This window comes from Choloepus didactylus, chromosome 27 (genome assembly GCF_015220235.1).
Source record: "Choloepus didactylus isolate mChoDid1 chromosome 27, mChoDid1.pri, whole genome shotgun sequence".
NCBI lineage: Eukaryota > Metazoa > Chordata > Mammalia > Pilosa > Megalonychidae > Choloepus > Choloepus didactylus.
The window spans coordinates 10,540,587-10,564,155 of NC_051333.1; the positions used below are offsets into that span (position 1 = coordinate 10,540,587).

General features: G+C 62.4%; 3 protein-coding genes across 14 annotated transcripts; all 3 read left to right on the forward strand.

Moving 5' to 3' along the window:
• The first annotated feature begins 420 nt into the window (after window positions 1-420).
• On the forward strand, window positions 421-7,286 carry DMWD (DM1 locus, WD repeat containing). Of its 4 annotated transcripts, XM_037819054.1 has the most exons (6): window positions 421-937; window positions 2,143-2,325; window positions 2,820-2,903; window positions 4,402-5,646; window positions 6,448-6,522; window positions 6,790-7,286. In XM_037819054.1, exons 1-6 carry the CDS (start codon window positions 491-493, stop codon window positions 6,835-6,837), a joined length of 2,082 nt encoding a protein of 693 aa, XP_037674982.1. In that variant the 5' UTR covers window positions 421-490; the 3' UTR covers window positions 6,838-7,286. The 4 variants fall into 4 exon arrangements, with proteins under 4 accessions (XP_037674982.1, XP_037674983.1, XP_037674984.1 ...); XM_037819055.1 differs by lacking the exon at window positions 6,448-6,522; XM_037819056.1 differs by lacking the exon at window positions 2,820-2,903.
• A 1,183-nt stretch (window positions 7,287-8,469) lies between these two features.
• Window positions 8,470-18,153, forward strand: DMPK (DM1 protein kinase). 9 transcript variants are annotated; one of them, XM_037819053.1, is made up of 16 exons: window positions 8,604-8,782; window positions 10,534-10,585; window positions 10,982-11,080; window positions 11,327-11,410; window positions 11,493-11,588; window positions 12,131-12,279; window positions 12,504-12,597; window positions 12,856-13,062; window positions 13,138-13,401; window positions 13,965-14,050; window positions 15,220-15,331; window positions 16,056-16,192; window positions 16,282-16,379; window positions 16,553-16,599; window positions 16,888-16,977; window positions 17,311-18,153. In XM_037819053.1, the coding sequence occupies exons 1-16, from the start codon at window positions 8,604-8,606 to the stop codon at window positions 17,461-17,463; spliced, it is 1,947 nt and encodes a 648-aa protein (XP_037674981.1). In that variant the 3' UTR covers window positions 17,464-18,153. The 9 variants fall into 9 exon arrangements, with proteins under 9 accessions (XP_037674972.1, XP_037674981.1, XP_037674975.1 ...); XM_037819047.1 differs by lacking the exon at window positions 10,534-10,585 and having other exon boundaries at window positions 8,623-8,782; window positions 10,989-11,080; window positions 16,892-16,977; XM_037819050.1 differs by lacking the exon at window positions 10,534-10,585 and having other exon boundaries at window positions 8,623-8,782; window positions 10,989-11,080; window positions 13,138-13,386; window positions 16,892-16,977; window positions 17,311-17,470.
• Window positions 18,154-19,001: 848 nt separating this feature from the next.
• Window positions 19,002-23,264, forward strand: SIX5 (SIX homeobox 5). The gene is made up of 3 exons (XM_037819042.1): window positions 19,002-19,845; window positions 20,797-21,599; window positions 21,915-23,264. Exons 1-3 carry the CDS (start codon window positions 19,046-19,048, stop codon window positions 22,538-22,540), a joined length of 2,229 nt encoding a protein of 742 aa, XP_037674970.1. The 5' UTR covers window positions 19,002-19,045; the 3' UTR covers window positions 22,541-23,264.
• The last annotated feature ends 305 nt before the right edge of the window (window positions 23,265-23,569 follow it).

Below are 23,569 nucleotides of genomic sequence, written 5' to 3' on the forward strand. Positions count from 1 at the left end.
GTGGTCGGTCAGAGACTTGAGGATGTCAGTGGGACACACTAGGTAACTGGCGATCAGAAAGGTGTATGTTGGGAGTCTAAGGTGACCAGGCTCACCTGGGGTCAGCTATGACGTCATGGAAAGGTCGGGGTGTGAACAAAGCCACCTGCGGGACCCTCCGTTGCTAGGCAAACGTTTGTCAGGGCGTGGTTGCTAAGGTCTTGAGCTTTCCACCTGGCCACGCCCCCTCTCACCGCGGGCCGCGCCCCTGCAGCCAACCCCAAATCGGTCTCAAGCTCGAAGGCCGCGCCTACCTTTTTGCCCGCCCACAACCCAGAACCATCCCCAGAGCGACCGCCGAAGCTCGTCCCGCCTTCCGACACTGTTGCCAATCGAAGAGGCGTCGCCTGGGCAACGGCCCCACCTCTTCCGGCGAGGGCTCGCGGCTTCCGGCAGGGGGCCCGGCGGCGTGTGGCGGTGGGGCAGCGGCGGGGCCCGGTGGGCGCCCAAGATGGCGGCGGGCGGCGCGGAGGGCGGCTCGGGCCCCGGCGCCGCCATGGGGGACTGCGCCGAGATCAAGTCGCAGTTTCGCACCCGCGAGGGCTTCTACAAACTGCTCCCCGGGGACGGCACCGCTCGCAGGTCGGGTCCAGCTTCCGCCCAGACCCCGGCGCAGCCGCAGCCGCAGCCGCCGCAGCCCCCGCCCGGCCCTGCCTCCACCTCTGGCCCCGGCGCCGCGGGCCCCGCTCCGTCCCCGCCGCCTGCAGGCCCCGGGCCCGGACCCGCGCTGCCCGCCGTACGCCTCAGCCTCGTGCGCCTTGGGGAGCCCGACGGCGTCGGGTCCGGGGAGCCGCCAGCCACGCCCGCGGGGCTCGGCGCGGGAGGAGACCGTGTCTGCTTCAACTTGGGCCGCGAGCTCTATTTCTACCCGGGCTGCTGCCGCCGCGGGAGCCAACGGGTGAGCGGCCCGCATCGTGGGGTCCTGGGTGTTGAGAGGATGGTGGTCCCTGAGGCGATCTCGGAGAGGTTCCCCGAACTGATAAGGGGCCGAGGGATAGGTACCCTAGATGTGGTGGACGTCCTGGGGCATAGGATTCTGGGAGGTGATGCAGGATTCTAAAAGGTGGATGCTGGGCATCCTGGAGATGATGGTGAATCTTGAGGTGATGTGGGATCCTGCCGGGATAGGCATAGGGTTCAGAGGTAGGAAGCAACCTGGAGAAGAATCCCGAGGTGATGAAGGCTCAGAAGTGATGCAGAACCCAGACGTATTGCATTGCAACCTGGAGGTGATGGGGGCGGGCAGTGTCTTGAGACTTGGGAAGTCCAGAGATGAAGGGGATTCAGGAAATTATGGGCATCTTATAGGTAATAGAAATCCAGCTAGAAGAAATTGGGGTTCTGGAGGTAATGCAGGTCCTGGAAAAAATGAGGATCTTTGAGCTGATGGAAAATGCAGAGGTGATGAGAGGGCCCTAGTGGGAAAAATTCTCCACCATGGTGGGTGTCTGTGAAGTGGTGTAGGTCCCAGAGGGGATGAAGCCCCTGAAGTTTTTGGTGGTCCTCAGAAGTGATGGGGATCCCCAAGTTGAGAGAGCCTGGAGATGACAGAGAGTCCTAAAATTTTGAGGACTGTGAGGTCTAATAGGTCACTGAATTGTGTTGGGGGTGGCTTGAGGCTTAGGGACTCCCGAGGTGAAGGGGTGCCTGGGATATTGGACTTTACAGTCCTGGGAATTAGGGTGACCCTGAGGTTTTGGGGATCTGGAATGTCATGGTGCTAAGGCTCAAGGAAGTTGCTGAGGTAACAGGCAGGGCTGGAAGGGAGTGGAAGCTCAGGGACAGTGGGGACTTTGAACCCTGATGCTATAGACCTGGTGTCCCTGAAGTTGGGGGGTTCCTACTTTGGTAGGCACTGTGGTCCCCTTGGGGGAGGACGTGGCAGGGAATCCTTCCTGTCTGGTTTTTCCCCCTACTTTGTCTGTGATTGGGGTCCCCCTTCCTGTCTGTGGTTGTGCCCTCCTTCCCCACTTACCCATCCGCCTACCCACTTCTGACAGGGGTGTAAACCTGCTTCCTCTTAGTGGTTTTCCCCAACCTCAATACCCTCTTCCTTCCTTTCAGTGGCTTAAGCCATTAACCCCTTTTCTCCCATCACTCAAGTCTATTGACCTCAACAAGCCAATTGACAAGCGGATCTATAAGGGCACCCAGCCCACCTGCCATGACTTCAACCAGTTCACTGCTGCCACAGAGACCATCTCCCTGCTGGTGGGGTTCTCGGCTGGCCAGGTGCAGTACCTGGATCTCATCAAGAAGGACACCAGCAAGCTATTCAATGAGGAGGTGATTGTGGGCCCCAGGGCCCAGAACTGCAATCCCCAACACCCCCCACCCCAGTGTTGGCCAGGGGACAGCATCATCTGGGAAGCTGTGTCAGGTGCTTCTGTGGGCCTGAGAGGGACAGGATGAGGGGCAGAGGGGAGGTGGACTGGCAGATAAGTAGAACGGGATGACAGACAGCAGCTAGTGTGACAGTGGCTAATAATGACAGCTACATTGCTATTACGAGCCCTGTGCTGAATATGTTACTCCCTGAGTTCTTATCAACTGATGGGAAAGGAATTGTGAGGTCCATTTTGCAGATTAAAGAACTGAGGTTACTCAATGGTTGGGATTCGTCTGTTTCCAGAGCCTTCACTCTTGAAATTCTGGGCTCTGTGGGCTTTGAATTCAGACCCTGCTGCTGCACCATTTGTGCACTGTCTTACTTTGGGAAAGTGACTCAAGCCTCAGTCTTTCTCCTCTGCAAAATAGGGATTCTCATCCCTGTTTCACAGGATTATCGTAAAATCAGACATGGAGACTTCTCAGTCCTCGCCAACTTGGCAGAGAGAGAACATGGCAGCACATCATCTCCGCGGGTAGGGACTCCCTCAGCTGTATCTCTGTCTCCCTGGTCCAGGGAAGGTGTTCCATGAGTGTGCTGAAGGGAGTGGGTGAAACATTGAATGGATTAAAAATGCATTGGCTCATCCATCCAGAAAATAGTTATGGATCCTTCATTCTGTGCCAGACCCTGGGATGCTGTTCCGAGCACTGGGGATATCACATCACAGTGAACAAAACAGGCGAAATCCCTGCCTTCACAGAGCTTTCAGTCTAGCATTGTGGAGGGCAATAAGTGCTTATCAAGTAAGTTTATTTTATGGCAGAAGGGAATAAATGGCATGGAGAAAAATCCAGCCAGGAAGGGGCATAGGGAATGCTTGGCAGCTTTTAAATAGGGTGGCCAGGAAAGGCCTCACTAGGAGTGGGGTTGAAATAAAGACCTGAGGAGGAGAGGAAAGTCCTCTGGGGGAGGAAACAGCTCATACAGAAGCCCTGAAGCAGAACAACACAAAGGCTGAGTGGCTGGAGCCGTGTTTGAAGGGGCTGGGAGGGTGATAGCTGGGTTCTGAGAAATGGGGAAAGATCAGGTCATGTAGGGTCTGAAAAGCCATGGAAAGGACTTTGGCTTTTACTCCTACACAGAAGCCTCTGGAGAAACCTTTTTCAACCAGGGTTTCTCATCGGAACCCTAGAGCTCAGAAATGATTTGAGGGACTGTTTTCTCAGTTCTTGAAAGGATGGGAGGCAGCCAGTCATATTCTAGATGCCAGGTGAGATGTTAATTCATTATATCCATTGGATGCCCAAAGGGAGAACCTGGTGGCCAAAGCCTGTGTGCATGTGCTGAGTGGGATGGGGACACTGGCTGTGCAGAGAGCAGTCTGTGGCGTGGGGACCTGCAGGCCAGTTGGGAAGCCACTGCAGGATGGATGGTGGCTGGGCCCGGGGTGGCAGGAGTCGGGGTGGGAGAAGAGGTCAGACTCTAGGTGTGTTTTGAAGGCTCAGTCCTCAGGATCTGTTGGCAGATTGGCTGAGAGCTGTGACGAAAAGGAGCGAGGATGCCTGGGAGGTTTTTGATCTAAGCAGCTGGAAGGATGGAGTTGTCACTCACTCACCCAGGAAATATTTCTGAGCCACCTCTTGGGTGCACTGTTTTGTGTGCTGGGGATGGAACTGTGAGCCGGACGACAAAGATCCTTCCTCTGTGAAGCCACAGTCTGTGAATAAATGTTTTGCCTTAAGCCTGACATGGTGAAGATGGCAGAAGGGGTTAGACAGATAGAGGGCAGTTCTCTGGAAGGACAGGACTGTCCCCTCTCCACGGAAGGGAGTTCCTGTGACACCTCAGCAGCAGTGGTCATATTTTCCCACCTCCCCATGACCCAGCGTCCGTCTGTCTCCCCTCGGTTGGGGGCTACTCCCTGAAGAGGGAGCGTGTCCTCGGCCCTGGGCCCAGCTCATGGGAGACGGGGAGGAGGGCTGCGGAGGGCTCGTGGCTGCCCCCCAGCTCCGGCCTGTCTCCCCTGGCAGCGGCTGATTGACAAGACCAAAGTGACCTACCTGAAGTGGCTGCCCGAGTCGGAGAGCCTGTTCCTGGCATCACACGCCAGCGGCCACCTGTACCTGTACAACGTCAGCCACCCGTGCGTCTCTGCCCCGCCCCAGTACAGCCTGCTGAAGCAGGGTGAGGGCTTTGCCGTCTACGCAGCCAAAAGCAAGGCGCCCCGCAACCCCCTGGCCAAGTGGGCGGTCGGGGAGGGGCCGCTCAACGAGTTCGCCTTCTCGCCCGACGGCCGGCACCTGGCCTGCGTGAGCCAGGACGGCTGCCTGCGCGTCTTCCACTTCGACTCCATGCTGCTGCGCGGGCTCATGAAGAGCTACTTTGGGGGCCTGCTCTGTGTGTGCTGGAGCCCTGATGGGCGCTATGTGGTGACCGGTGGCGAGGACGACCTGGTCACCGTGTGGTCCTTCACTGAGGGCCGTGTGGTGGCCCGTGGCCATGGCCACAAGTCCTGGGTCAACGCCGTGGCCTTTGACCCCTACACCACGCGGGCTGAGGAGGCAACGGCGGCCAGTGGTGATGGGGAGCGAAGCGGCGAGGAAGAGGAGGAGCCTGAGGCCGGGGGCGCCCCAGTCTCCCCACTGCCCAAGGCCGGCTCCATCACCTATCGCTTTGGCTCGGCCGGCCAGGACACACAGTTCTGCTTGTGGGACCTCACCGAAGACGTGCTTTACCCACACCCACCCCTGGCCCGCACCCGCACCCTCCCTGGCACCCCCAGTACCATGCCGCCAGCAGCCAGCATCTCGCGGGTTGGAGAGCCAGGCCCTGGCCCCCTGCCCCGCTCGTTGTCCCGCTCCAACAGCCTCCCACACCCAGCAGGCGGCGGCAAGGCGGGCGGCCCGGGGGCAGTGGTGGAGCCGGGCACCCCGTTCAGCATTGGGCGCTTCGCCACCCTCACGCTGCAGGAGCGGCGGGACCGGGGGGCCGAGAAGGAGCACAAGCGCTACCACAGCCTGGGCAACATCAGCCGGGGTGGTGGTGGGGGTGGCGGTGACAAGCCCAGTGGCCCTGCCCCCCGCAGCCGACTGGACCCCGCCAAGGTCCTGGGCACCGCGCTGTGCCCGCGCATCCACGAGGTGCCACTGCTGGAGCCCCTGGTGTGCAAGAAGATCGCGCAGGAGCGCCTCACCGTCCTCCTCTTCCTGGAGGACTGCATCATCACTGCCTGCCAGGAGGGCCTCATCTGTACCTGGGCCCGGCCCGGCAAGGCGGTGAGTCGCCCCCACAGGCCCCGGACCCGGCGGACCCTTTCCCAGGCCTTGGTCACCAGCACAGCCGTAGCCTGTTAGGGTGAAAGCTTAGAGGCAGAGGACAAAGCCTCTGCCCTGTTAGAGTACGGGCTTCTAGAACCCCGGGGCATGAGTCCACAGAGGGGGAGCAGGTATGGCGGCAGCAGGGGGTGCCGTTTTTGGGCCATAGCCCAAGCCTTTGTCCAAAGGTTAGATAGCTGGGTGTGGCCGCTTGAGACTTGCAGCAGACTCTGTATTTCTATGGCAAATCCAGTTTTTAAATGGTGAAACTTAAAAAATACCGTGAGCCAAGCTAAACACATCTCTGGGCAAGACTGAGCCTGTGGCCCGGCTGCCAGCCTGCTCTTGGACCCTGGCATCGCGGCCCATTGCTGGAGGCCTGGGCAGTGGCTCCCGGGTTCCAGTCCTGCTCACTGCAACCTCAGGCCGGTCACTGCCCATCTCTGACCTCTGTCCCGTCACCTCCTAGAGAAGAGAGCCTTTGAGATGGTTGGTGGGTGGGCGCGCCTGCCTCCTGGGGTGGCTGTGGGGCCCGGGAAGATCGTGGCAGGTGAAGCCCAGGGCCTGGCCCCTTGGAAATTCAGGAGCTCAGCAACTTAGGGTTTGGGCTCAGCTTCCAGGCTGGCAGGTCTGGGCTGCAGCTTTGCTCCTTGGAGGAGTGGTTTTGGAGTCCTCGTTGCACAGGCTCAGGGTGTCAAACGCAAGGGTGTTGGGATACGGGGGTGCTGGTGAGCCCTGAAAGATCCCCCTCTATCTCCCTAGTTCACAGATGAGGAGACCGAGGCCCAGAAAGGGGAAGGAGGTTGGTCCAGGTCACCCAGCAAGTCAGTGGTAGAGGTAGGACTGTCCCTGAGTCTTTTCTCCTCCAGAATAGCAGGACCCCCACCCCCACCCCCACCCCAAGTCAGGAGACCTCAGTTGCCCGCCTCTCCTCCCCACCCTCCCCTACCCCAACTTCTCTGCACAGGGTCAGCCGAGGACTTCAATTACTGTTTCATGCCGACTGCTGGCCGGGAAGCCTAGAGCAGCGGGCTGTGGTGTGTGGGGGGTCTGGTGGCAACCCTGGGTGGTCCCTAACCCTCCGGTCTCCCCTCATCTTCCCAGGGCATCTCCTCCCAGCCGGGCAACTCCCCGAGTGGCACAGTGGTGTGAGGCCCCAGCCGCCACGTCCCCGCTGAGCTCACCAAGCAACGTATTAACCAGACTAACCGTGACGATGGACTGCGCGATCCCCCGACCTGCACAGCTTGGGGGGCTGAGGGTCCCCCGGCTGGCCCAGACACTGGGGGGATGTTGCAGTCCGCGTGGCCTCAGCCTTGTCCCTGCCCACTGCCAACTACAGTGACTCCTCTGAAATGTCAGTGTTACCCTCATCCCTATTCCCAGCATGTGACTGGTCATCCTGGGTGGGGGGACCCCCACCCACAGGAGCCCAGCTCTGCAGTGCGCCTCGGCCCAGGCAGGGCAGGGGGTCCGCCCCTCCCCTGGCCCTACCCCTTGCTCCTGTCTGTGCCTCCCGGAAGAGTGTTAAATTATGGAAGCCCCTCGGGGCCGTCCCCACCCTCAGGACCTCTTATTTATACTAAAGCCCCGTTTTCACAGCCCCAGGCCCAGCCTGTCTGTTCCCTTCCCGGGGGTAGTGGAGGGGGTGGGTGCGCTTCTGCCCCCGAGGATCACCCACTTTCACCCGAGGAGGAGGAGCTCAGGCCCTGCCTCCCTTCCCCTTAGATTCACAGGCAAAAACCTGGGGGGCAGGGTCTTGCTGCACCCACAGCTGGTGAACCAGCCGAGCAGGGCCCTTTGGCAGCAGGGGGGCGCCCCCCCCCCCCCCGCAGACCCCCTTTCCTCAGCCCTCGGCGGAGCTTTCAAAGGGTTTTAAATGCCCAAACTGTCCAGATGAAACATTCCCGATAAAAAAGGGCCTGTCTAGTTGGGGGTTCCCCCGAGGAGCCCTGGACTAAGGGTCTGAGCTGCCCCAGGGACCAGTCCTTGCCCCTGTGCCCCCCTCCAGGGCCAGCTGGAGACCATGACTTCCTCTCCAGAACAGCTGCCCCCCACAAAGAAAGAGCAGGACACCCCCCCCCCCCGGCTGGCGGGCCACAGGGCGTGGTGTCTTCCCGCGCCACCTCCACCCCCCGACATGCCGCTGTTTCTAATCCCAGCCTGGGCAGGAATGTGGCTCTCCGGCCAGGGTCCAAGGAGTTATTTTGGGGTCTCCTTGCCCGGCACTGCACCACCCGCCTCCCCCGGGCTTTGGCCAGCAGGTCACCCCTGGTCCTGGCTCCCGAGGGCCTCCCCGCCTGCTTCTCACCCCGCCACCCCTTCCTCACCTCCTGCCAGAAAGCCAGCGTGAGGCCAAGGCCTCGAGGGCTAAATTTAACCGTCCCGAAGTTGGAATCCATGGCTGAGTCACCCGAGAAGCTGCCCTGGCCTCCAGCCCCCCTTTCCCTGACCTCAGCCCCCCTTCCTCCATCCCTGCCTGGGGTTGGGGGGAGGGGGGTGTTGCCTGGATCACTGAACCTCAGTTGGCCCCCTCTAGAGAATGGGTGGGCACATCTCTGGATATTTGGCATCTGTCACACCTGTAGTTTTCATCTCCCTCTTTTTATTGGGGGATGGGTGTAAGAGTGGAGCATCGTCCCCCCCCCTTCCCCCACTAAACACTGAAGGCTTCAGAGGCCCTGGAAAGAGGGCGTTGCGGGGGGGCTGGCTCGTGAGGGGTTAAGGCTGGGAGGCGGGAGGGGGGCTGGACCGAGGGGTGGAGAGAAGAGGAGGAGGCCTCAGCAGCAGAGAGAAGTGGCCAGAGAGGCCCAGGGGAAGCCAGGGACGGCAGACATGCGGCGGGGGCCCAGGGGCCTGGACAGGGGCTGATGGGCCCGTGACAGGAGGAGCCCGAGCCCCCGGCCCGGGGAGGGGACATGGTGCTGCCTGCCCGACATGTCAGCCGAAGTGCGGCTGCAGCGGCTCCAGCAGCTGGTGCTGGACCCAGGCTTCCTGGGGCTGGAGCCCCTGCTCGACCTTCTCCTGGGCGTCCACCAGGAGCTGGGCGCCTCCGACCTGGCCCAGGACAAGTACGTGGCCGACTTCTTGCAGTGGGGTGAGTGCCTGCCTGTCTGGCTCCCCAACCCTAGGTGGGAGGGGATGGGGCCAGGGCAGAGACAGGAAATGGGTGGGGTACAGGGGGCCTGGTTGTTGCGGGGGGCAGGGCAGACACGGGCATATTGCCGGTTCAGGGCCCCAGAGCTTGGACCTGGGTCCTTGGGTGTCATGCCCTTTCCCGTACCCCCTGGCAGGGCAGGGTCAGTAGAGGCCAGGGCAGCCATGACTCGGAACCACGGCTTGGGAGCTGTTGGGAGCTGTGGCAGGCTGGGCTGGGCACAGCCTCCCACCATGCCCCTGACCCCTGCCCGAGGCTGGGCCTAGGGATATGCTGTGAGCCCCATCTGCTAGGGTCCCCCCCAGATGGGCCCTGTGGCCCTCCACTGTGGTTTCCCAGTGCTCGGGGACAGGCAGGGAGGGACAGCATGGGGCAGCTGCTAGGGGCGTGGCCAGCTGGCAGGTGTTCGGCGTCAGTCTCTCCAGCTGTCCCAACAGGTGCCCAGGCCCCGGGAGGGCGCGGTGACTCAGGCTGGCCCTGGGGAAGAACCCACTCTGCAGACAGGCGCCACACAGCATCCCCTCAGTCCTCAGATTGAGGAGGGCCACTTCTGTCCATTCCATGTTCTCCAACATCCTGGTCCTTACCAGCCTACCTGGCCCACCCCGGTTCTCGTCCACTAATTCCTAAGTCTGTTAATCCTCCCAGCTCAGGACCCCCAATCTTCCAGCTCTCCCCACAAAGTGCATTCTTGCAAGGTCCTCCCAGGCCCAGGGACCCTGGAGACAGGTGAGGAGAGGATGTGCTTCAGCCCCCTGCCCTGTCCCCCTCTCCCCCCAAGCCCAGGGCACAGGCTCACTCTGATCTGTCTGACATCCTGCCACTCTGTCCCTCTACTCGTTTGCCCCACAGTGGCTCACTCTTGGTCTCTGTGGGTCACAGTTCCTCTGTCACTCTCTGTTTCCTGTCACTCTCCCCTCACCGGTGTCTATCCCTTTCCATCCCAGGCCCAGCTCCTCTCCCTCCTCCCATTTCACAGATGAGAAGGGGGAGGCCAGCGCTAGGCCATTCAAGCCTCTGGAGGAACCCTCTCCCCACTTCCCCTGAGCTCTGTTACTCTCCTAGCCTCCCTTTTGCAGAGGATGCTGTTCAGCCGGGAGGGTAAACTGAGGCCTGGGGTGGGGGCCGGGGTCTGGCTCTCGGGTAGGGAGCACTCCTTTTGTGGACTGAGTCCGAATCCTGCGGCCCCTCCCCCGCCAGGCCGTTGGGCGGGGGAGGGGGCCTGGGTTCCCGCTGCCTTAAAAGGGCTCAGTGTCTTGGCTCTCTCCTCCCTCGCCCATCCTTGGGCCCTGGCTGCTGCTTCCCTGCCGGCCCACTCTCCCCCAACCCCGTGGGGCCCCTCTCTCCCTGCCAGTGCCCACCCTGTCTCCCCTCTCTCCCACTCATCCCCATCCCTCCCTCCATCCTGCCTCTGCGGCGCCTTCCAGCCCCTGGGAGCCCAGGCCTCCCCTTCCCACTGTACCCAAGTCTCGGGCCTCCCTCCCGGCTCATGCCCCTCCCTCCCGCCCTGTTTAACATTCCAAGCTGCGTGACCTTGGTTTCCCCATCTGTAAATAAGGGGTAACACTAAAGCCCTTCCTGGAGTTGTGGAGACGACTGGGCCGGCAGCGCTTCCACCAGTGCCCGGAGCCCTGAGCACTGGCTGGGTGCCCCCACGGTCTCCTGCTCCCTTTCCTTCTCCTGGCTCTCACCCCCAAATCCAGTGTTTCCCAAAGTGTGGTGCAAGAGCCACCTGCATCCAAATCTGGAGGGACTGGGTGGAAACAGATGTCCGGGACCCTAACAAGACTTACTAAATAAGAATCGGGATCCAGCATTTCAAGCCTCACCTGGAGAAGAGGGAGGGCCTCATTTCCTCCGCAGGGCCTCCCCTTCTGCTGTTTGTCAACCGTCTCTCCATCTTGCACCCACTATGACCCTCTGGTCCCATGCCCTGCCCCTAAAAGGGTTTCCAAGGCATCGCACCTCCAGGGGAGGGAAGTTTGGGGTCCCCCGAATCTTACACAGTGGCTATGTGGGTAATCTCCTGGTAAGGTGAAGTTGAGAGGCCGAGAGAGGAGACTAGGGAGCAGAAAGAGGGAGTACCCCCCCACGCCCCGCTTCTCTAGCCTCGGCCCGTGATCCCCGGTTCTCGGCCCCTCCTCAGCGGAGCCCATCACGGCGAGGCTTAAGGAGGTCCGACTGCAGAGGGATGACTTCGAGATTCTGAAAGTGATCGGACGCGGGGCGTTCAGCGAGGTGAGCCCTGAGCCGCGGCGCGAGAGTTCGGTGGGGCGAGGGACGGACTTGACAGCCTGTGGGCGGGGCATAGGCGCTCGGGGCGGGGCCGCAGAAATTGATGAATGGCTGAGACCGGGCGGGGGACGGGCTTAAGGCCAATGGGTGGGTGGGGGCGGAGCCAGGAATGGATCCGTCCTGGCGGAGGCACTCGGCTTCCCGGGTCCCCTCCCACCGCCGGCGCCTGTCACCCTGTTTGGCCTTTAGGTTGCGGTGGTGAAGATGAAACAGACGGGCCGGGTGTACGCCATGAAGATCATGAATAAGTGGGACATGCTGAAGAGAGGCGAGGTGGGGGCCGGGGCTGGGTGTGAGGGGCGGTGAGGACCTGGCCCCCCCGCCTACCGTCTCAGCATCCCCGGCTGCCCCGCAGATATCGTGCTTCCGAGAAGAGAGGGATGTGCTGGTGAACGGGGACCGGCGCTGGATCACGCAGTTGCATTTCGCCTTCCAGGACGAGAACTACCTAGTGAGAGCGGGCCGGGGCCCCTGGGAGGAGGGACGGAGCCCTCAGGGGGCTGTCCCGGAAAAGGCCCGTGCCGGGGGCGCGGGGGTCTCTGGGTCTCCGGATGTGGTAAGAAGGTGCCTCAGGTGGATGAGTGGCCAGCCTTGCCTGGGCTGGGAGATGTGTTACCGCTCTTTGCCCGGGGTGGATTCTGGAGCAGTCTGTGCCAGGATGCCTCCTGGGGGAGCCCCTTGTCTCCCTGGGCTGTGCGAGTCACCGGGCAGGAGGTATTGACAGTCTATACTCTGGGCCTTGGGAGGTACCTGGGGTCTCTTTTTCTCCGGAATGTCTCTGAGGGAGTGAATCCCAATTCAGTGAGATCTGGGGGGAACTTTTTGCGGGGCGTCTCTGATTGGCCCCGGGAGATCTTTGGGCTCACACGGGGCAGGGTCTGCGGGGTCTCTGCCCTAAATATAGCGTCTCCGGGAGTCTTGGGCCCTGGCTGTCCGTGAACGGCGCTGAGGGGGACCCCCAACCCCCGGTGCCCATGACACGCCCCCTCCCAGTACCTGGTCATGGAGTACTACGTGGGCGGAGATCTGCTGACGCTGCTGAGCAAGTTTGGAGAGCGGATCCCGGCCGAGATGGCGCGCTTCTACCTGGCCGAGATTGTCATGGCTATCGACTCGGTGCACCGGCTGGGCTACGTGCACAGGTGGGCGCGCCGGGGCTGAGGGGCGGGCCCGGAGGACGGCAAAGGTATCCCGGGGACTGCGAAGGTTGGCGCCCGGGGGCGGGGCTGGGGCTTGGCATCCAGGCTTGCAGGCGCGCTGGAGAGCACAGCCCGAGAAGGTGCTTCCTACAGGGGCGGAATGAGACGGGACCGTAGTGGCAGAGAGGGGCACCTATCGTCCCTCCCCTCCTGTTCCCCCGGCGCAGGGACATAAAGCCGGACAACATCTTGCTGGACCGCTGTGGCCACATCCGCTTGGCCGACTTCGGCTCCTGCCTCAAGCTGCAGGAGGACGGAACGGTGAGCGGGTGCGCCCGCGGCGGGGCAACTCGGGCCACCCTTGAAGGGTGGGGTCAGGCGCGGGGACGGAGAGGGGCAGGGCGTGCGAGGAGCGGGTCTAGGCTTGAAGGCGGTATCAGGACCCTGAGACAGGAGGATGAGGCGACATGTGCTAGGTGCGCTCGAGAAGCAGGTTGGTCTAGGCGGAGGGCGGGGCCAAACCCTCGGGGCGGGGCAAGGGGGCGGGGCCCGAGCCTAGCTCTGGTCCCGTTGGCGCAGGTGCGGTCGCTGGTGGCCGTGGGCACCCCGGACTACTTGTCGCCCGAGATCCTGCAGGCCGTGAGCGGCGGGCCCGGGACAGGCAGCTACGGGCCCGAGTGTGACTGGTGGGCGCTGGGCGTGTTCGCCTATGAGATGTTCTACGGGCAGACGCCCTTCTACGCTGACTCCACGGCCGAGACCTACGGCAAGATCGTCCACTACGAGGTGAGTGCTGCCGAGGAGCCCTTGAACCCCCCTCCGCACACCGCTCCCAGGCTAACATTCCCCCCTTCCGGGCAGGAGCACCTGTCTCTGCCAGTGGCAGACGCAGGGGTCCCCGAGGAGGCCCAAGACCTCATCCAGCAGCTGCTGTGTCCCCCAGAGACACGGCTGGGCCGGGATGGAGCTGGAGACTTCCAGAAGCACCCTTTCTTCTTTGGCCTCGACTGGGATGGACTCCGCGACAGCTCCCCGCCCTTTACACCAGACTTCGAGGGTGCCACTGATACGTGCAACTTCGACGTGGTGGAGGACGGGCTCACTACCATGGTGAGCGGGGGCGGGGTAGGTACTTGCGCCCCTGACACCCCTCCTCAATAAAGTTGGGGCCTGCGGAGCAGTCACTGCCCAGAGCACCTGCTGTGTGCCCACCCAGTGCTGGGGACCCAGCAGTGACCTAGACTCACAGTCGGGTGGGGGACAGACCCATCCCTAGAGTGATCAGGGCCAGTAGGGAGAGTAAAAGGGGGCTCCTGACCCAGATGGAAGGTCCTGAAAGGCTTCCTGGAGAAGGGGGCTAGCTGAACAGAGATCCTCCTTCCTTAGACCATCTCTTTCAATTCCCTCTCAACAAGCTGGGGCCGAGTGCCCTCGTGCTTGGCAGCACTGCGGACCCAGCAATGGCCAGGTCAGCCCCAGTCCCTGCCCTCATCCACTCCCAGTCTAGAGAAGGATGGGACCAGACTGTGGCAAGTGGCCTGAAGAAAGGCAACAGGATGCAAGAAAAGGAAACGATGGAGGGGCCACTTTAGATCAGCCCCAATTTGGGGTGGTTTTGGGGGGGGGCATTGAAGCCAAAACTGGAAAGGAGTAGGGATCGGTGTCACGTCTGTGCTTCTCTTGTGGAGGAAACGCTGTCGGACATGCAGGAGGGCGTGCCGCTGGGTGTCCACCTGCCTTTCGTGGGTTACTCCTACTCCTGCATGGCCCTCAGGTGAGCACTGTCCCCCTGCCCCGTGAGGAGTGGGATGGGGGTGCTGGCCTCTGGAGGCCCCAGGACAACGACTGGGGTCTGGGATCACCTCTGTGTTCACCTGCCCAAAGTACATTGCAGAATCAGTCTTGGAAACCTTAAAATCCTGGATTCAATTGTGAAACCTCAGGGCCCCAGACTCAGCCATCCAGTCTTTGAATCTTTGACTTCTAAATTTCCAGTTCCGAGTCTTGGAACCTCCTCTTAGAAAAGAGTTCTAGAATTTTACAACCAACTTTAAAAGGTCACAACTCATTAAATCACTCACTTAAAGGTGCATAAAACCTTTAAGAAATGGTAGTTATACAAAGAATGCATTGCTTTTTGCAGATATATGAGAAAAATATGAAAAGTGAAGGAAAGCTGGGGGTGAGCACGCCATCCAGGGGCCATCCTGGTCTCAAAACATAGTTAACCATGAGATTGTATTTTCTGTTCTGCTTTTATTACCGGATAATGTATTGCAAACACCATTCTCTCTCCTTACTGAACCCCGAAATGCTTCTGACCTGCTGGGTGGGATCCTCCTGAATTTACTCAGCCTGTCCTCTCTGTTACACTCCAGGCTGGGACAAACAGCCAGCAGGCCAGTCTTGGTACATGTCCAGGATAAGTAGGTTCTTGGGACATATTTCCACAAGTGGGGTTGCTAGTTGGAGGGGACATCCACTTCTGGTGTGGCGTCATATTCCCGCAGTGGGGGTTCTGTGCTCCTCCCAAGCTGCATGTGAGGGAGAGTGTTGATGTTTATAGAGTCACAGTCTTGGAACTAAACCCAGTCTTAGACCACATCCTGGGAGGTGGCCAGATCTGGGGAGCTCGCATGAATCATTGGGTGTAAGCCCACTTCCTGTCCAGAGGACCTAAGAGGGGCTTGCAAAGGTCACACAGTGATGAGACAGGCAGATCCTAGGTGGTGGCTCCCAGGGGCCAAAAGTCAGGTGAGGGGCAGTCCTTTTGTCACCAGAAGGACCTGTCAAACCAACCTCAGACCATGGGGTCTTGGGGTTTGGCTGCTTCGAGCTCCGTGCCCCGATCCCCACATGCCAGGGAGTCCTGGTTCTAAGCCCAGGGTCTGGGTGGCTCCTGGATGGGGCCAGCTCTCCCTCCCCTCCCCGCTCTCCCCTCAGGGATGATGAGGTCCCAGGCCCCACACCCATGGAACTGGAGGCTGAGCCATTGCCTGAGCCACATGTGCAAGCTCCTAGCCTGGCGCCCACCGTGCCGCTACCAGAGGAAATAGTAAGCTGGAGGAGGGGGTCAGTCAGGGACAAAGAGGGGAGAAAAGGTGAGAGCTTCCAGGGCTGGCGTGGGTCACCTCTGGGAGCTCAAGTGACAGTGGCAGACAGGGAACAAAATAAAGAGACCAGATGACTTCAGTCTTGAGGCGATCCCTCTGAAGAAACTATTGATAGCATATGATGGCACTGATGGGCATGGGGGAGGCTCTAGGTGGCTGTTAACTTTGAGCTGAGCCGGGGAGGAGGAGCCAGGCACCAGGAGGAAAGGGCCAACTGGTCCAGAGAGAGAACCTCGAGGGCAGAGGCCCTAAGTTGAGGATCAACAGGTTTGTTCTTGGCCCTAAGAGGGCAGCATGACTGAACTGTTGGCTAAGAAGGGCTGGGAGGCTGGAGGGTGCAGTGGGAAACCAACCCAGCAGGGCCTCTTGGTACCCAGGCCTCCTCTTGAGAACACTAGGGAGTTGGAGATATTTGGAGCCGGGGAGGGACCCGGTTAAGTTAAGCTGGTGTTAGGAACAGCCTTTTGGTTGCTGTGTGGGAGGTGGATGAGCTGGAGACCAGAAAGGGCTCGGGATCAGGGAGCTGGGAGACTGGGCCGTTACAGGAGCTATGGGCATCCCAGAGATATGGGGGGGCGGGGGGGGGAGTAGGGGAGTGGAGGAGGAGCGGGGATCCCGGGTGCTCCGGGGGCCTCCCGCAGCCTTAAAAGAGGTCCCCATCTGCAGGCGGAAGCGGCCATCCCAGCGGAGGCCGAGGTGACGCTACAGGAGCTCCAGGAGGCGCTGGAGGAGGAGGTGCTGACCCGGCAGAGCCTGAGCCGGGAGCTGGAGGCCATCCGCAACGACAACCAGAACTTCGCCAGGTCAGGGCCGGGGCGCCAAGGCCGTCGCGACCTGGAGCAGCCCCTCTCGCCGGGGCCCCGACGGGCTCATGGTCCTTACCTCCCCGCAGTCAACTACGCGAGGCCGAGGCCCGGAACCGAGACCTGGAGGCGCACGTCCGGCAGCTGCAGGAGCGGATGGAGGAGCTGCAGGCAGAGCGAGCCGCAGGCGAGTCCCCTTTCCGCCCCCTTCCCCGAGGGCGCCACGGGGAGGTGGGCCCGCGGCCCGGTGGGGGTGTGTGTGGACACCTGGGGGAGGGCGAAGGGCCTAGGCTGGGGCACGCCGCGCCACCTACCTCCTCGCCCTTCCACGCGCCCTACGCCTCTCTCTTCTCCTTCCAGCCGTCACGGGGATCCCCAGTCCCCGGGCCACGGATCCACCTTCCCATGTAAGACCCCTTTCTTTCCCCTGCCTCAAGCCTGCTGCCTCCCTGTACAGACCGCCCTCCCCGTCCAGGTTTAGGGCTCAGTCTACCTCTCAGGGGCTCCAAACGAGACGCCCTCCATTCATCCCCCATCTACTGGATCATCCTCGGTTCAAGCCTGTTACCGAATTCCGTCCCCGGATCTCCCCAGCCCCTCGCAACCTCGACTTCCCTCGCTGTCTCTCGCCCCCCGCCGAGCGCGGCCGGGCTGGGCTGGGCTCCGATCGGGTCACCTGTCCCTTCTCTCTCCAGCTAGATGGCCCCCCGGCCGTGGTTCTGGGCCCATGCCCGCTGGTGGGGCCAGGCCCCATGCACCGCCGCCACCTGCTGCTCCCTGCCAGGGTACGTCCGGCTGCCCACGCCCGCCCGCCGCCGCGCTCCGGCCTCGCTACCGCACCCCACGCCGCCTTTGCTTGGCTGCCCCTCTGTCGGCTTATGTCCACCGCACAGAGGGTCCTCGGGCAACCAATCAACACAGGCCGTTAGGAAGCAACCAATGAGGAGTTCGGACGGGAGTTGTAGCTTGCGAGCAGCCAACCACAGGCTGCCCTCGCTGTCCGGGAGGCTGGGGCGGGAAGGACTGTGGCCCCACCGACGGGCGCAGGCGGGGCGAGTCCCATGAGCCAATCAAAAGCGCGTATCGCCCGATTCCTGATCCCGCCCTTTCGCCCGCAGGTCCCTAGGCCTGACCTATCGGAGACGCGTTCCCTGCTCCTGTTCGCCGCTGCTCTGGCTCCTGCCAGCGCCCTGGGCTGCACTGGGTTGGTGGCCCGCGCCGGCCATTCCTCTCCAGTCTGGCGCCGCCCTGCAGCTGCCTGCGTCCCCTGAACCCTAGAACCCCATCCGGTCCTCCACTCGGGCCCTGCCGGAGGTTGAGTGACACGGGCATGGCCCAGAAGCCGCGCCCACCGCCATCCCTGTGAGCCGGACCCGCCCCCTGCGGCCGGGGAGGGAGGAGCCGGGTCCGCGGCCGCAGCTAGAGCTCTTGGGAGGCGGGGAGCAGGGAGTGCTGCTTCCCGGGGGAACGGCTGCCCACCTCCGCCGGCTGGGATGCAGCCCCGAAGCGGACGCGCAAGGCGCCCGTCTGGAGAAGGCACCAAGGGCCGAGGGCCTTTCACCCTGCACGCGCCTCCCTCCCGCCATCGGCTCGCAAACCACAAACCCTCCTGTGACTGAGGCCCTGTCCTCCCGCGCCGTTCTATTCCCGCGGCGAACGTCCGGCGCGAGCTCCGCCGCTCTCCCGGGGGCCTTCTGCTTTTGCCCGCCCTGCTCTTTCGGGGGCTCCCGCGCCCCCTCCTCACTCGCGCTGCTCCCGGAGCCACGGCCGGCTCCGCCCGCCTCGCGGTTTGGGTATTTATTGACCTTGTCCTGCGACTCGCTGACAGGCTCCAGGACTCCGGCACCCAGTCCACGTTTTGGATGCACTGAGACCCCGACATTCCTCGGTATTTATTGTCTCTCCCCACCTAGGACCCCACCCCCGACCCTCGCAAATAAAAGGCCCTCTCGTCCGCCCCAGGCTCTGGCGTCCACCGCGTCCGCCCTGCTGGCGTTGTGGGCGGGAGGCAGCTAGTAGGCCAATCAGAAGGCGAGGGGAGGCGGCCAATGGCCTGGCGAGAAGCTAGCGGGACCAGAAGCCGACGAATCGGGGCTGGGAGGGAGGAAACGCCAAGGGGCGGTGCTTCTGCCTCCCACCAGTAAAAGAGGGCGAGTGGGCCACCCGCGGCTACCGATCCCGTCCAGCCGTGGCCCAGCTGTGCTACCCCGGACCGCGATCGCCGGGAAGAAGGGGGCTGGGCCGACAGGGCTTGCGGCCGTCCTCTCCCACTGCGCCTGCGCGGGCCACGCGCATCCGCTCTAGGCACGTCAGCTTGAGAAAAGTTGCCACAAACTTTCTAGCCCGTTTCCTCCCCTCCTCCTCCCCGCCAGGCCCGCCCTCCTGCGGAGCCGGGAATGCCGAGGGGCGGAGCGCAAGCTAAGATGGGGCGTGGGGGGGCCTCCAAAGGGCTCTGGAGACGGAGGCGTGAAGGAGTTTAGGCTCGGGGCGGAGGTGGCTTCGCGCCTTTAATCCTCCCGGACGGCCCGTTACCCTCTCCGTTGTCGCGATGGGGAAACTGAGGCCCTGAGCCAGAGACACACGCGGGGGGAGGCAGAAAGCGCGACGGAGGGAAAACAAAGAGAAAGAATCACGGACAGTCGGGGAGGGGGCAGACACACACAGGGACAGGGAAAGAGACCCGAGTGGAAGCGCTGGGCCTGGCGCTAGCGGTGGGGGGCGCGGGGACGCCTCGGGGAGAAGATCGGGCAGCGCGAAGGGCAGGGGGCGGAGAGGGGGGACTGGCGGGGTGGGGGCTGGGGAAAGCCTGAGGGAGGAGGAGAAGGAGGGAGGAACTTCCCAAAGTTGCAAAACATGGCTACCTTGCCTGCGGAGCCGAGCGCGGGGCCGGCAGCCGGGGGGGAGGTGGTGGCAGCGGCGGCGACCGAAGAAGAGGAGGAGGAAGCGCGCCAGCTCCTGCAGACTTTGCAGGCGGCCGAGGGTGAGGCGGCGGCGGCGGCTGGGGCCGGGGCGGGCGAGGCGGCGGCGGGAGCGGAGGGCCCGGGATCCCCGGACGTCCCCGGGTCGCCCCCCGAGGCCGCTGCCGAGCCGCCCACGGGCCTCCGCTTCTCGCCCGAGCAGGTGGCGTGCGTCTGCGAGGCGCTGCTACAGGCGGGCCACGCCGGCCGCTTGAGCCGCTTCCTGGGCGCACTGCCCCCGGCCGAGCGCCTACGTGGCAGCGACCCGGTGCTGCGCGCGCGGGCCTTGGTAGCCTTCCAGCGGGGCGAGTACGCCGAGCTCTACCGGCTACTCGAGAGCCGCCCCTTCCCCGCCGCCCACCACGCCTTCCTGCAGGACCTCTACCTGCGCGCTCGCTACCACGAGGCCGAGCGAGCCCGCGGCCGCGCGCTGGGCGCAGTGGACAAGTACCGGCTGCGCAAGAAGTTCCCGCTGCCCAAGACCATCTGGGACGGCGAGGAGACCGTGTACTGCTTCAAGGAGCGCTCCCGCGCGGCGCTCAAGGCCTGCTATCGCGGCAACCGCTACCCCACGCCCGACGAGAAGCGCCGCCTGGCCACGCTCACCGGCCTCTCGCTCACGCAGGTCAGCAACTGGTTCAAGAACCGGCGACAGCGCGACCGGACCGGGGGCGGCGGCGGCGCGACCTGCAAGAGGTGAGGGGACCCGGGCGGCCCCAGTCCTGCTTTCCTGGGGCCGTCCCATTCACCAGTCACCCCCACCTTCCCACCCCAAGCCCCTCGCTGCGCTGAACTGCACGGACAACTCGCGCGCGCAACCTCCCGCGCCCGCGGAGCGCTGGGAATGAGTGTGGGCCAGGCAGGACTGCAAGGCTGTTCACGCGGAGGCTAGGAGACTCTTCTCTGCTACACGCAAGGCTCCAGCACCCGTCCCATCGGGTTCCAGACTGGGGGAAGGCAGAGAAAATGGGGGACTCCAGAGGTCTGAGGAAAAGGGGGAGGGAACTTTTTCCACCTCACCCCAGTGGGGGCTTCTTTCCGGCCCCCTTAGCAGCCCGACTCTTCCCTGACCATTCCCCTTACACACACACCCACTCCTCTTTCAGGGCCCAAACAGCGTGGCCCGTTGTCTGTCTTTGTTGTGAAACGTGAACCTTCCCCAGCTCCGGTTTCCCTGTAACCCAAGCCCTTCCCCTCCCACCCAGTTCTGCCGGCCTCTGGCAGCCTTCTCTGCCTCCCCGGGGGAGGGCACCGGGAACTGAGCCTGCGGCTGCCTCCTCACTCCCCAAAGCCACCACCGCTCTCAGCCTGGCCTAAGAAACTTCGGGGCTGCCTGAGCGTCCAATGGGTGGAGAAGAAGGGCCTCTTCCCTCCCAATCCTAGCAACCTTTAGCTTTTTTGCCGTGGTACCCATATAGCACTTGTAGAGGCTCTTGGGGTCCTTGGGGGAGGTGAGGAAGGAAGTGCCTCAGAGAAGCTTCATAGGGTCCCTGAAACTACACAAAAGCTGGGGCTGGGAAAAAGCTGGGGAGGTGGTGCCGGGCTTTTGCTCCTGCTGGGCAGCCTGGAGCCATCTCTGCAAGAGTCAGGCTGGCAGATGGGGGAGCACAGTATCCAGGACCACATTTATAATCTCTCTCTGTCCAGCGAGTCTGACGGGAACCCCACTACCGAGGACGAATCCAGCGGAAGTCCAGAGGACCTGGAGAGGGGCGTGGCCCCAGTGGCAGCCGAGGCCCCTGCCCAGAGCTCCATATTCTTGGCGGGGACTGCCCCTCCGGCACCATGCCCTGCCTCCTCCTCCATCCTGGTGAATGGGAGCTTTCTGGCTGCTGGCAGCTCCCCAGCAGTGCTCCTCAGCGGGAGCCCAGTCATCATCAACAGCCTGGCCCTGGGCGAGGCCTCCAGCCTGGGCCCCCTGCTGCTCACAGGGGGTGGGGGTGCCCCTCCAGCACAACCCAGTCCCCAGGGGGCCAGCGAGGCCAAGACTTCCCTGGTCCTGGACCCCCAGACTGGAGAGGTTCGGCTGGAGGAGGCTCAGCCTGAGGCCTCTGAGGTCAAGGGGAACCAGGTGGCTGCATCAGGGCCAGCTGGAGAGGAGGCCCCAGGGCCCCTGCCCCAAGTGGTGCCTGGTCCCCCACCAGCAGCCTCCTTTCCTCTGCCCCCGGGACCCGTGCCTACTGTGGCTGCTCCACAAGTGGTGCCACTCTCCCCACCATCTGGGTACCCTACAGGCTTGGACCCCACTTCCCCACTGCTGAACCTGACCCAGGTGGTGCCCAGCTCACAGGTGGTGACCCTGCCCCAGGCGGTAGGGCCACTGCAGCTGTTGGCAGCTGGGCCAGGCAGCCCTATGGAGGTGGCAGCCACAGCAGGTCCCGCCAACATGCACCTGATAAACTCCGGGGTGGGCATGACTGCCCTACAGCTGCCTTCAGCCACTGCCCCAGGTACCCCCTCTGCCCCCTCAGGTCTGGGTGAGAGCTGGGTGGGGGGCACAGTTATCTCAGAGTGTGAGGGGGCTGTCAGTGGCTTTCTGAGGGGAGGTGTCTCAGCCCTGGCATGGCTCAGAGCCTCTCTTTGCCAAGCCTAGTGCAGGGACCTGAGGCTCATACCAAGCAGACTTGGCCCCACCCTGAAGGGTCTCCATTCTGCCTCTGGTCAGTCTCTATGGCGACTGTCCTCTAGCATCCCCATCCCCACCCTTGTCCCTGGCCAGCTGCCTCCATCTCTAACTGCACTTGACCCATCGTCTCCCCCCACAGGAAACTTCCTCCTGGCGAACCCCGTGTCTGGCAGCCCCATCGTGACGGGTGTGGCCGTGCAGCAGGGCAAGCTCATCCTCACCGCCACCTTCCCCGCCAGCATGCTGGTCTCCCAGGTCCTGCCACCGGCCCCCAGCCTCACCCTGCCCCTGAAGCCTGAGACAGCCATCTCAGTGCCCGAAGGAGCCCTCCCGGTGGCCCCCAGCCCTGCTCTCCCAGAAGCCCACGCCCTAGGCGCTCTTTCCGGACAGCAGCCACCACCACCACTGCCCACTGCTGCTGCTGCTGCCACCACTGCCGCTGGCCTTCCCTTCTCCCCAGAGCCCTCTGGCCTCCTGCCTAGCTTCCCAGCACCCCCGCCCGAGGGGCTGATGCTGTCATCCTCGGGCGTGCCCGTCTGGCCAGCGGGGATGGAACTGAGCACAGGAACAGAAGGGCTGCTTGAAGTGGAGAAGGGGCTGGGGGCAGAGGCCCCCCACACTATGCTGAGGTTGCCAGACCCAGATCCCAATGGGTTGCTCCTGGGGGCCACGGCAGGGGGCGAGGTTGACGAGGGGCTGGAAGCCGAGGCCAAGGTCCTAACCCAGCTACAGTCGGTGCCTGTGGAAGAGCCCTTGGAACTGTGACCCAGCCCGCCTCATCCCTTCTGACAATGGTGCTCATAGATCCGGGGACAGGAGCCAGGATCAGGGAACTTCTCGGAAACAGGATTGCTGAAGATTCTACACACACTAAACCCCTCCAGGCCCAGTCAGCCTCTCTGACCCCGGGATTCCAGGAGACACCCCTTCCACTCCCTGTCCAGGAGCACAGTCTCTCTGGATGGGGAGGCCATCTCTGTTACAGCCTTGTCCTTGCCCTGCCTCCCCTGTATATACGGGAGGACTTGGGGGTCCTGGCTCAGGGCCTGCCCCCTTTGACCTGGTACTAGCTGTGAGCTGAAAACCCTGCCAAAAGGCTGGATTTCCCACCCCCCTGAACCCGCTCCCTGTCACCCCCTAAAACACTATTAATAGCTCCACTGTTATCCAGTGTTCTCAGAACTGCTTGGAATTCCAGGGTGGAGGACAGACAGACCCTCCCCCAGCTCTGGCACTTCCTGCTAAAAAGATACGCAGGTGTGGGGCAGTGCCTGGCTTCCTCCCTGAGCTCCCCCTGGGCTGAAGCCCTCATTACCACGTCCGGCCCCAAACCAAAGACTCCCTCGTCCCTGGGGCAACACTGATCCCCGCCTCCGTGTCTAGTTTGTACCCTAAATCTTTATTTTTCTAGGACATGTTATGCCTCATTGCAATAAAAAATCAAGTAACAGACAACTAGAACCACCAGGGGTGTGGGTTACCTTCCAAATGACTTGCCTGAAGAAAAACTGAACTACGAAAAGCCCAACTTGAGGCTCTAGCTTTCTGATTTCTCCTTCCTGAGGCAGAAAAGGGGTTTGAGTTCAGATTTGTGGTGGGGCTTGGGAAGGTGTGGGCTAGGAAGGGTGTCAGGGCCTCAGATCTAGGGTATAAGGACTGGCCCAGTGCTAAGGTAGCAAGGTGAGGCAGGGCAGCCTGGAATCGTCTCCCTCACTGGTATCAAGAATTCCATTTGCTTTATTTTGTTTAAAACAATAAATAATCTATAAATAGAACAGTGGGGGTGGGCGGTGA

Bases quoted from the DNA above. Each gene is read 5' to 3' on its own strand.
- DMPK (XM_037819044.1), top strand. From the start codon at position 8,623: ATGTCAGCCGAAGTGCGGCTGCAGCGGCTCCAGCAGCTGGTGCTGGAC. The intron at 12,598-12,855 runs GTGAGCGGGTGC...CCGTTGGCGCAG, and splicing joins AGCTGCAGGAGGACGGAACG to GTGCGGTCGCTGGTGGCCGT. The intron at 16,978-17,310 runs GTACGTCCGGCT...TTTCGCCCGCAG, and splicing joins ACCTGCTGCTCCCTGCCAGG to GTCCCTAGGCCTGACCTATC.
- DMWD (XM_037819054.1), top strand. From the start codon at position 491: ATGGCGGCGGGCGGCGCGGAGGGCGGCTCGGGCCCCGGCGCCGCCATG. The intron at 938-2,142 runs GTGAGCGGCCCG...CCATCACTCAAG, and splicing joins GCCGCCGCGGGAGCCAACGG to TCTATTGACCTCAACAAGCC. The intron at 2,326-2,819 runs GTGATTGTGGGC...CCTGTTTCACAG, and splicing joins GCAAGCTATTCAATGAGGAG to GATTATCGTAAAATCAGACA.
- SIX5 (XM_037819042.1), top strand. From the start codon at position 19,046: ATGGCTACCTTGCCTGCGGAGCCGAGCGCGGGGCCGGCAGCCGGGGGG. The intron at 19,846-20,796 runs GTGAGGGGACCC...CTCTCTGTCCAG, and splicing joins GGCGGCGCGACCTGCAAGAG to CGAGTCTGACGGGAACCCCA. The intron at 21,600-21,914 runs GTACCCCCTCTG...CTCCCCCCACAG, and splicing joins GCCTTCAGCCACTGCCCCAG to GAAACTTCCTCCTGGCGAAC.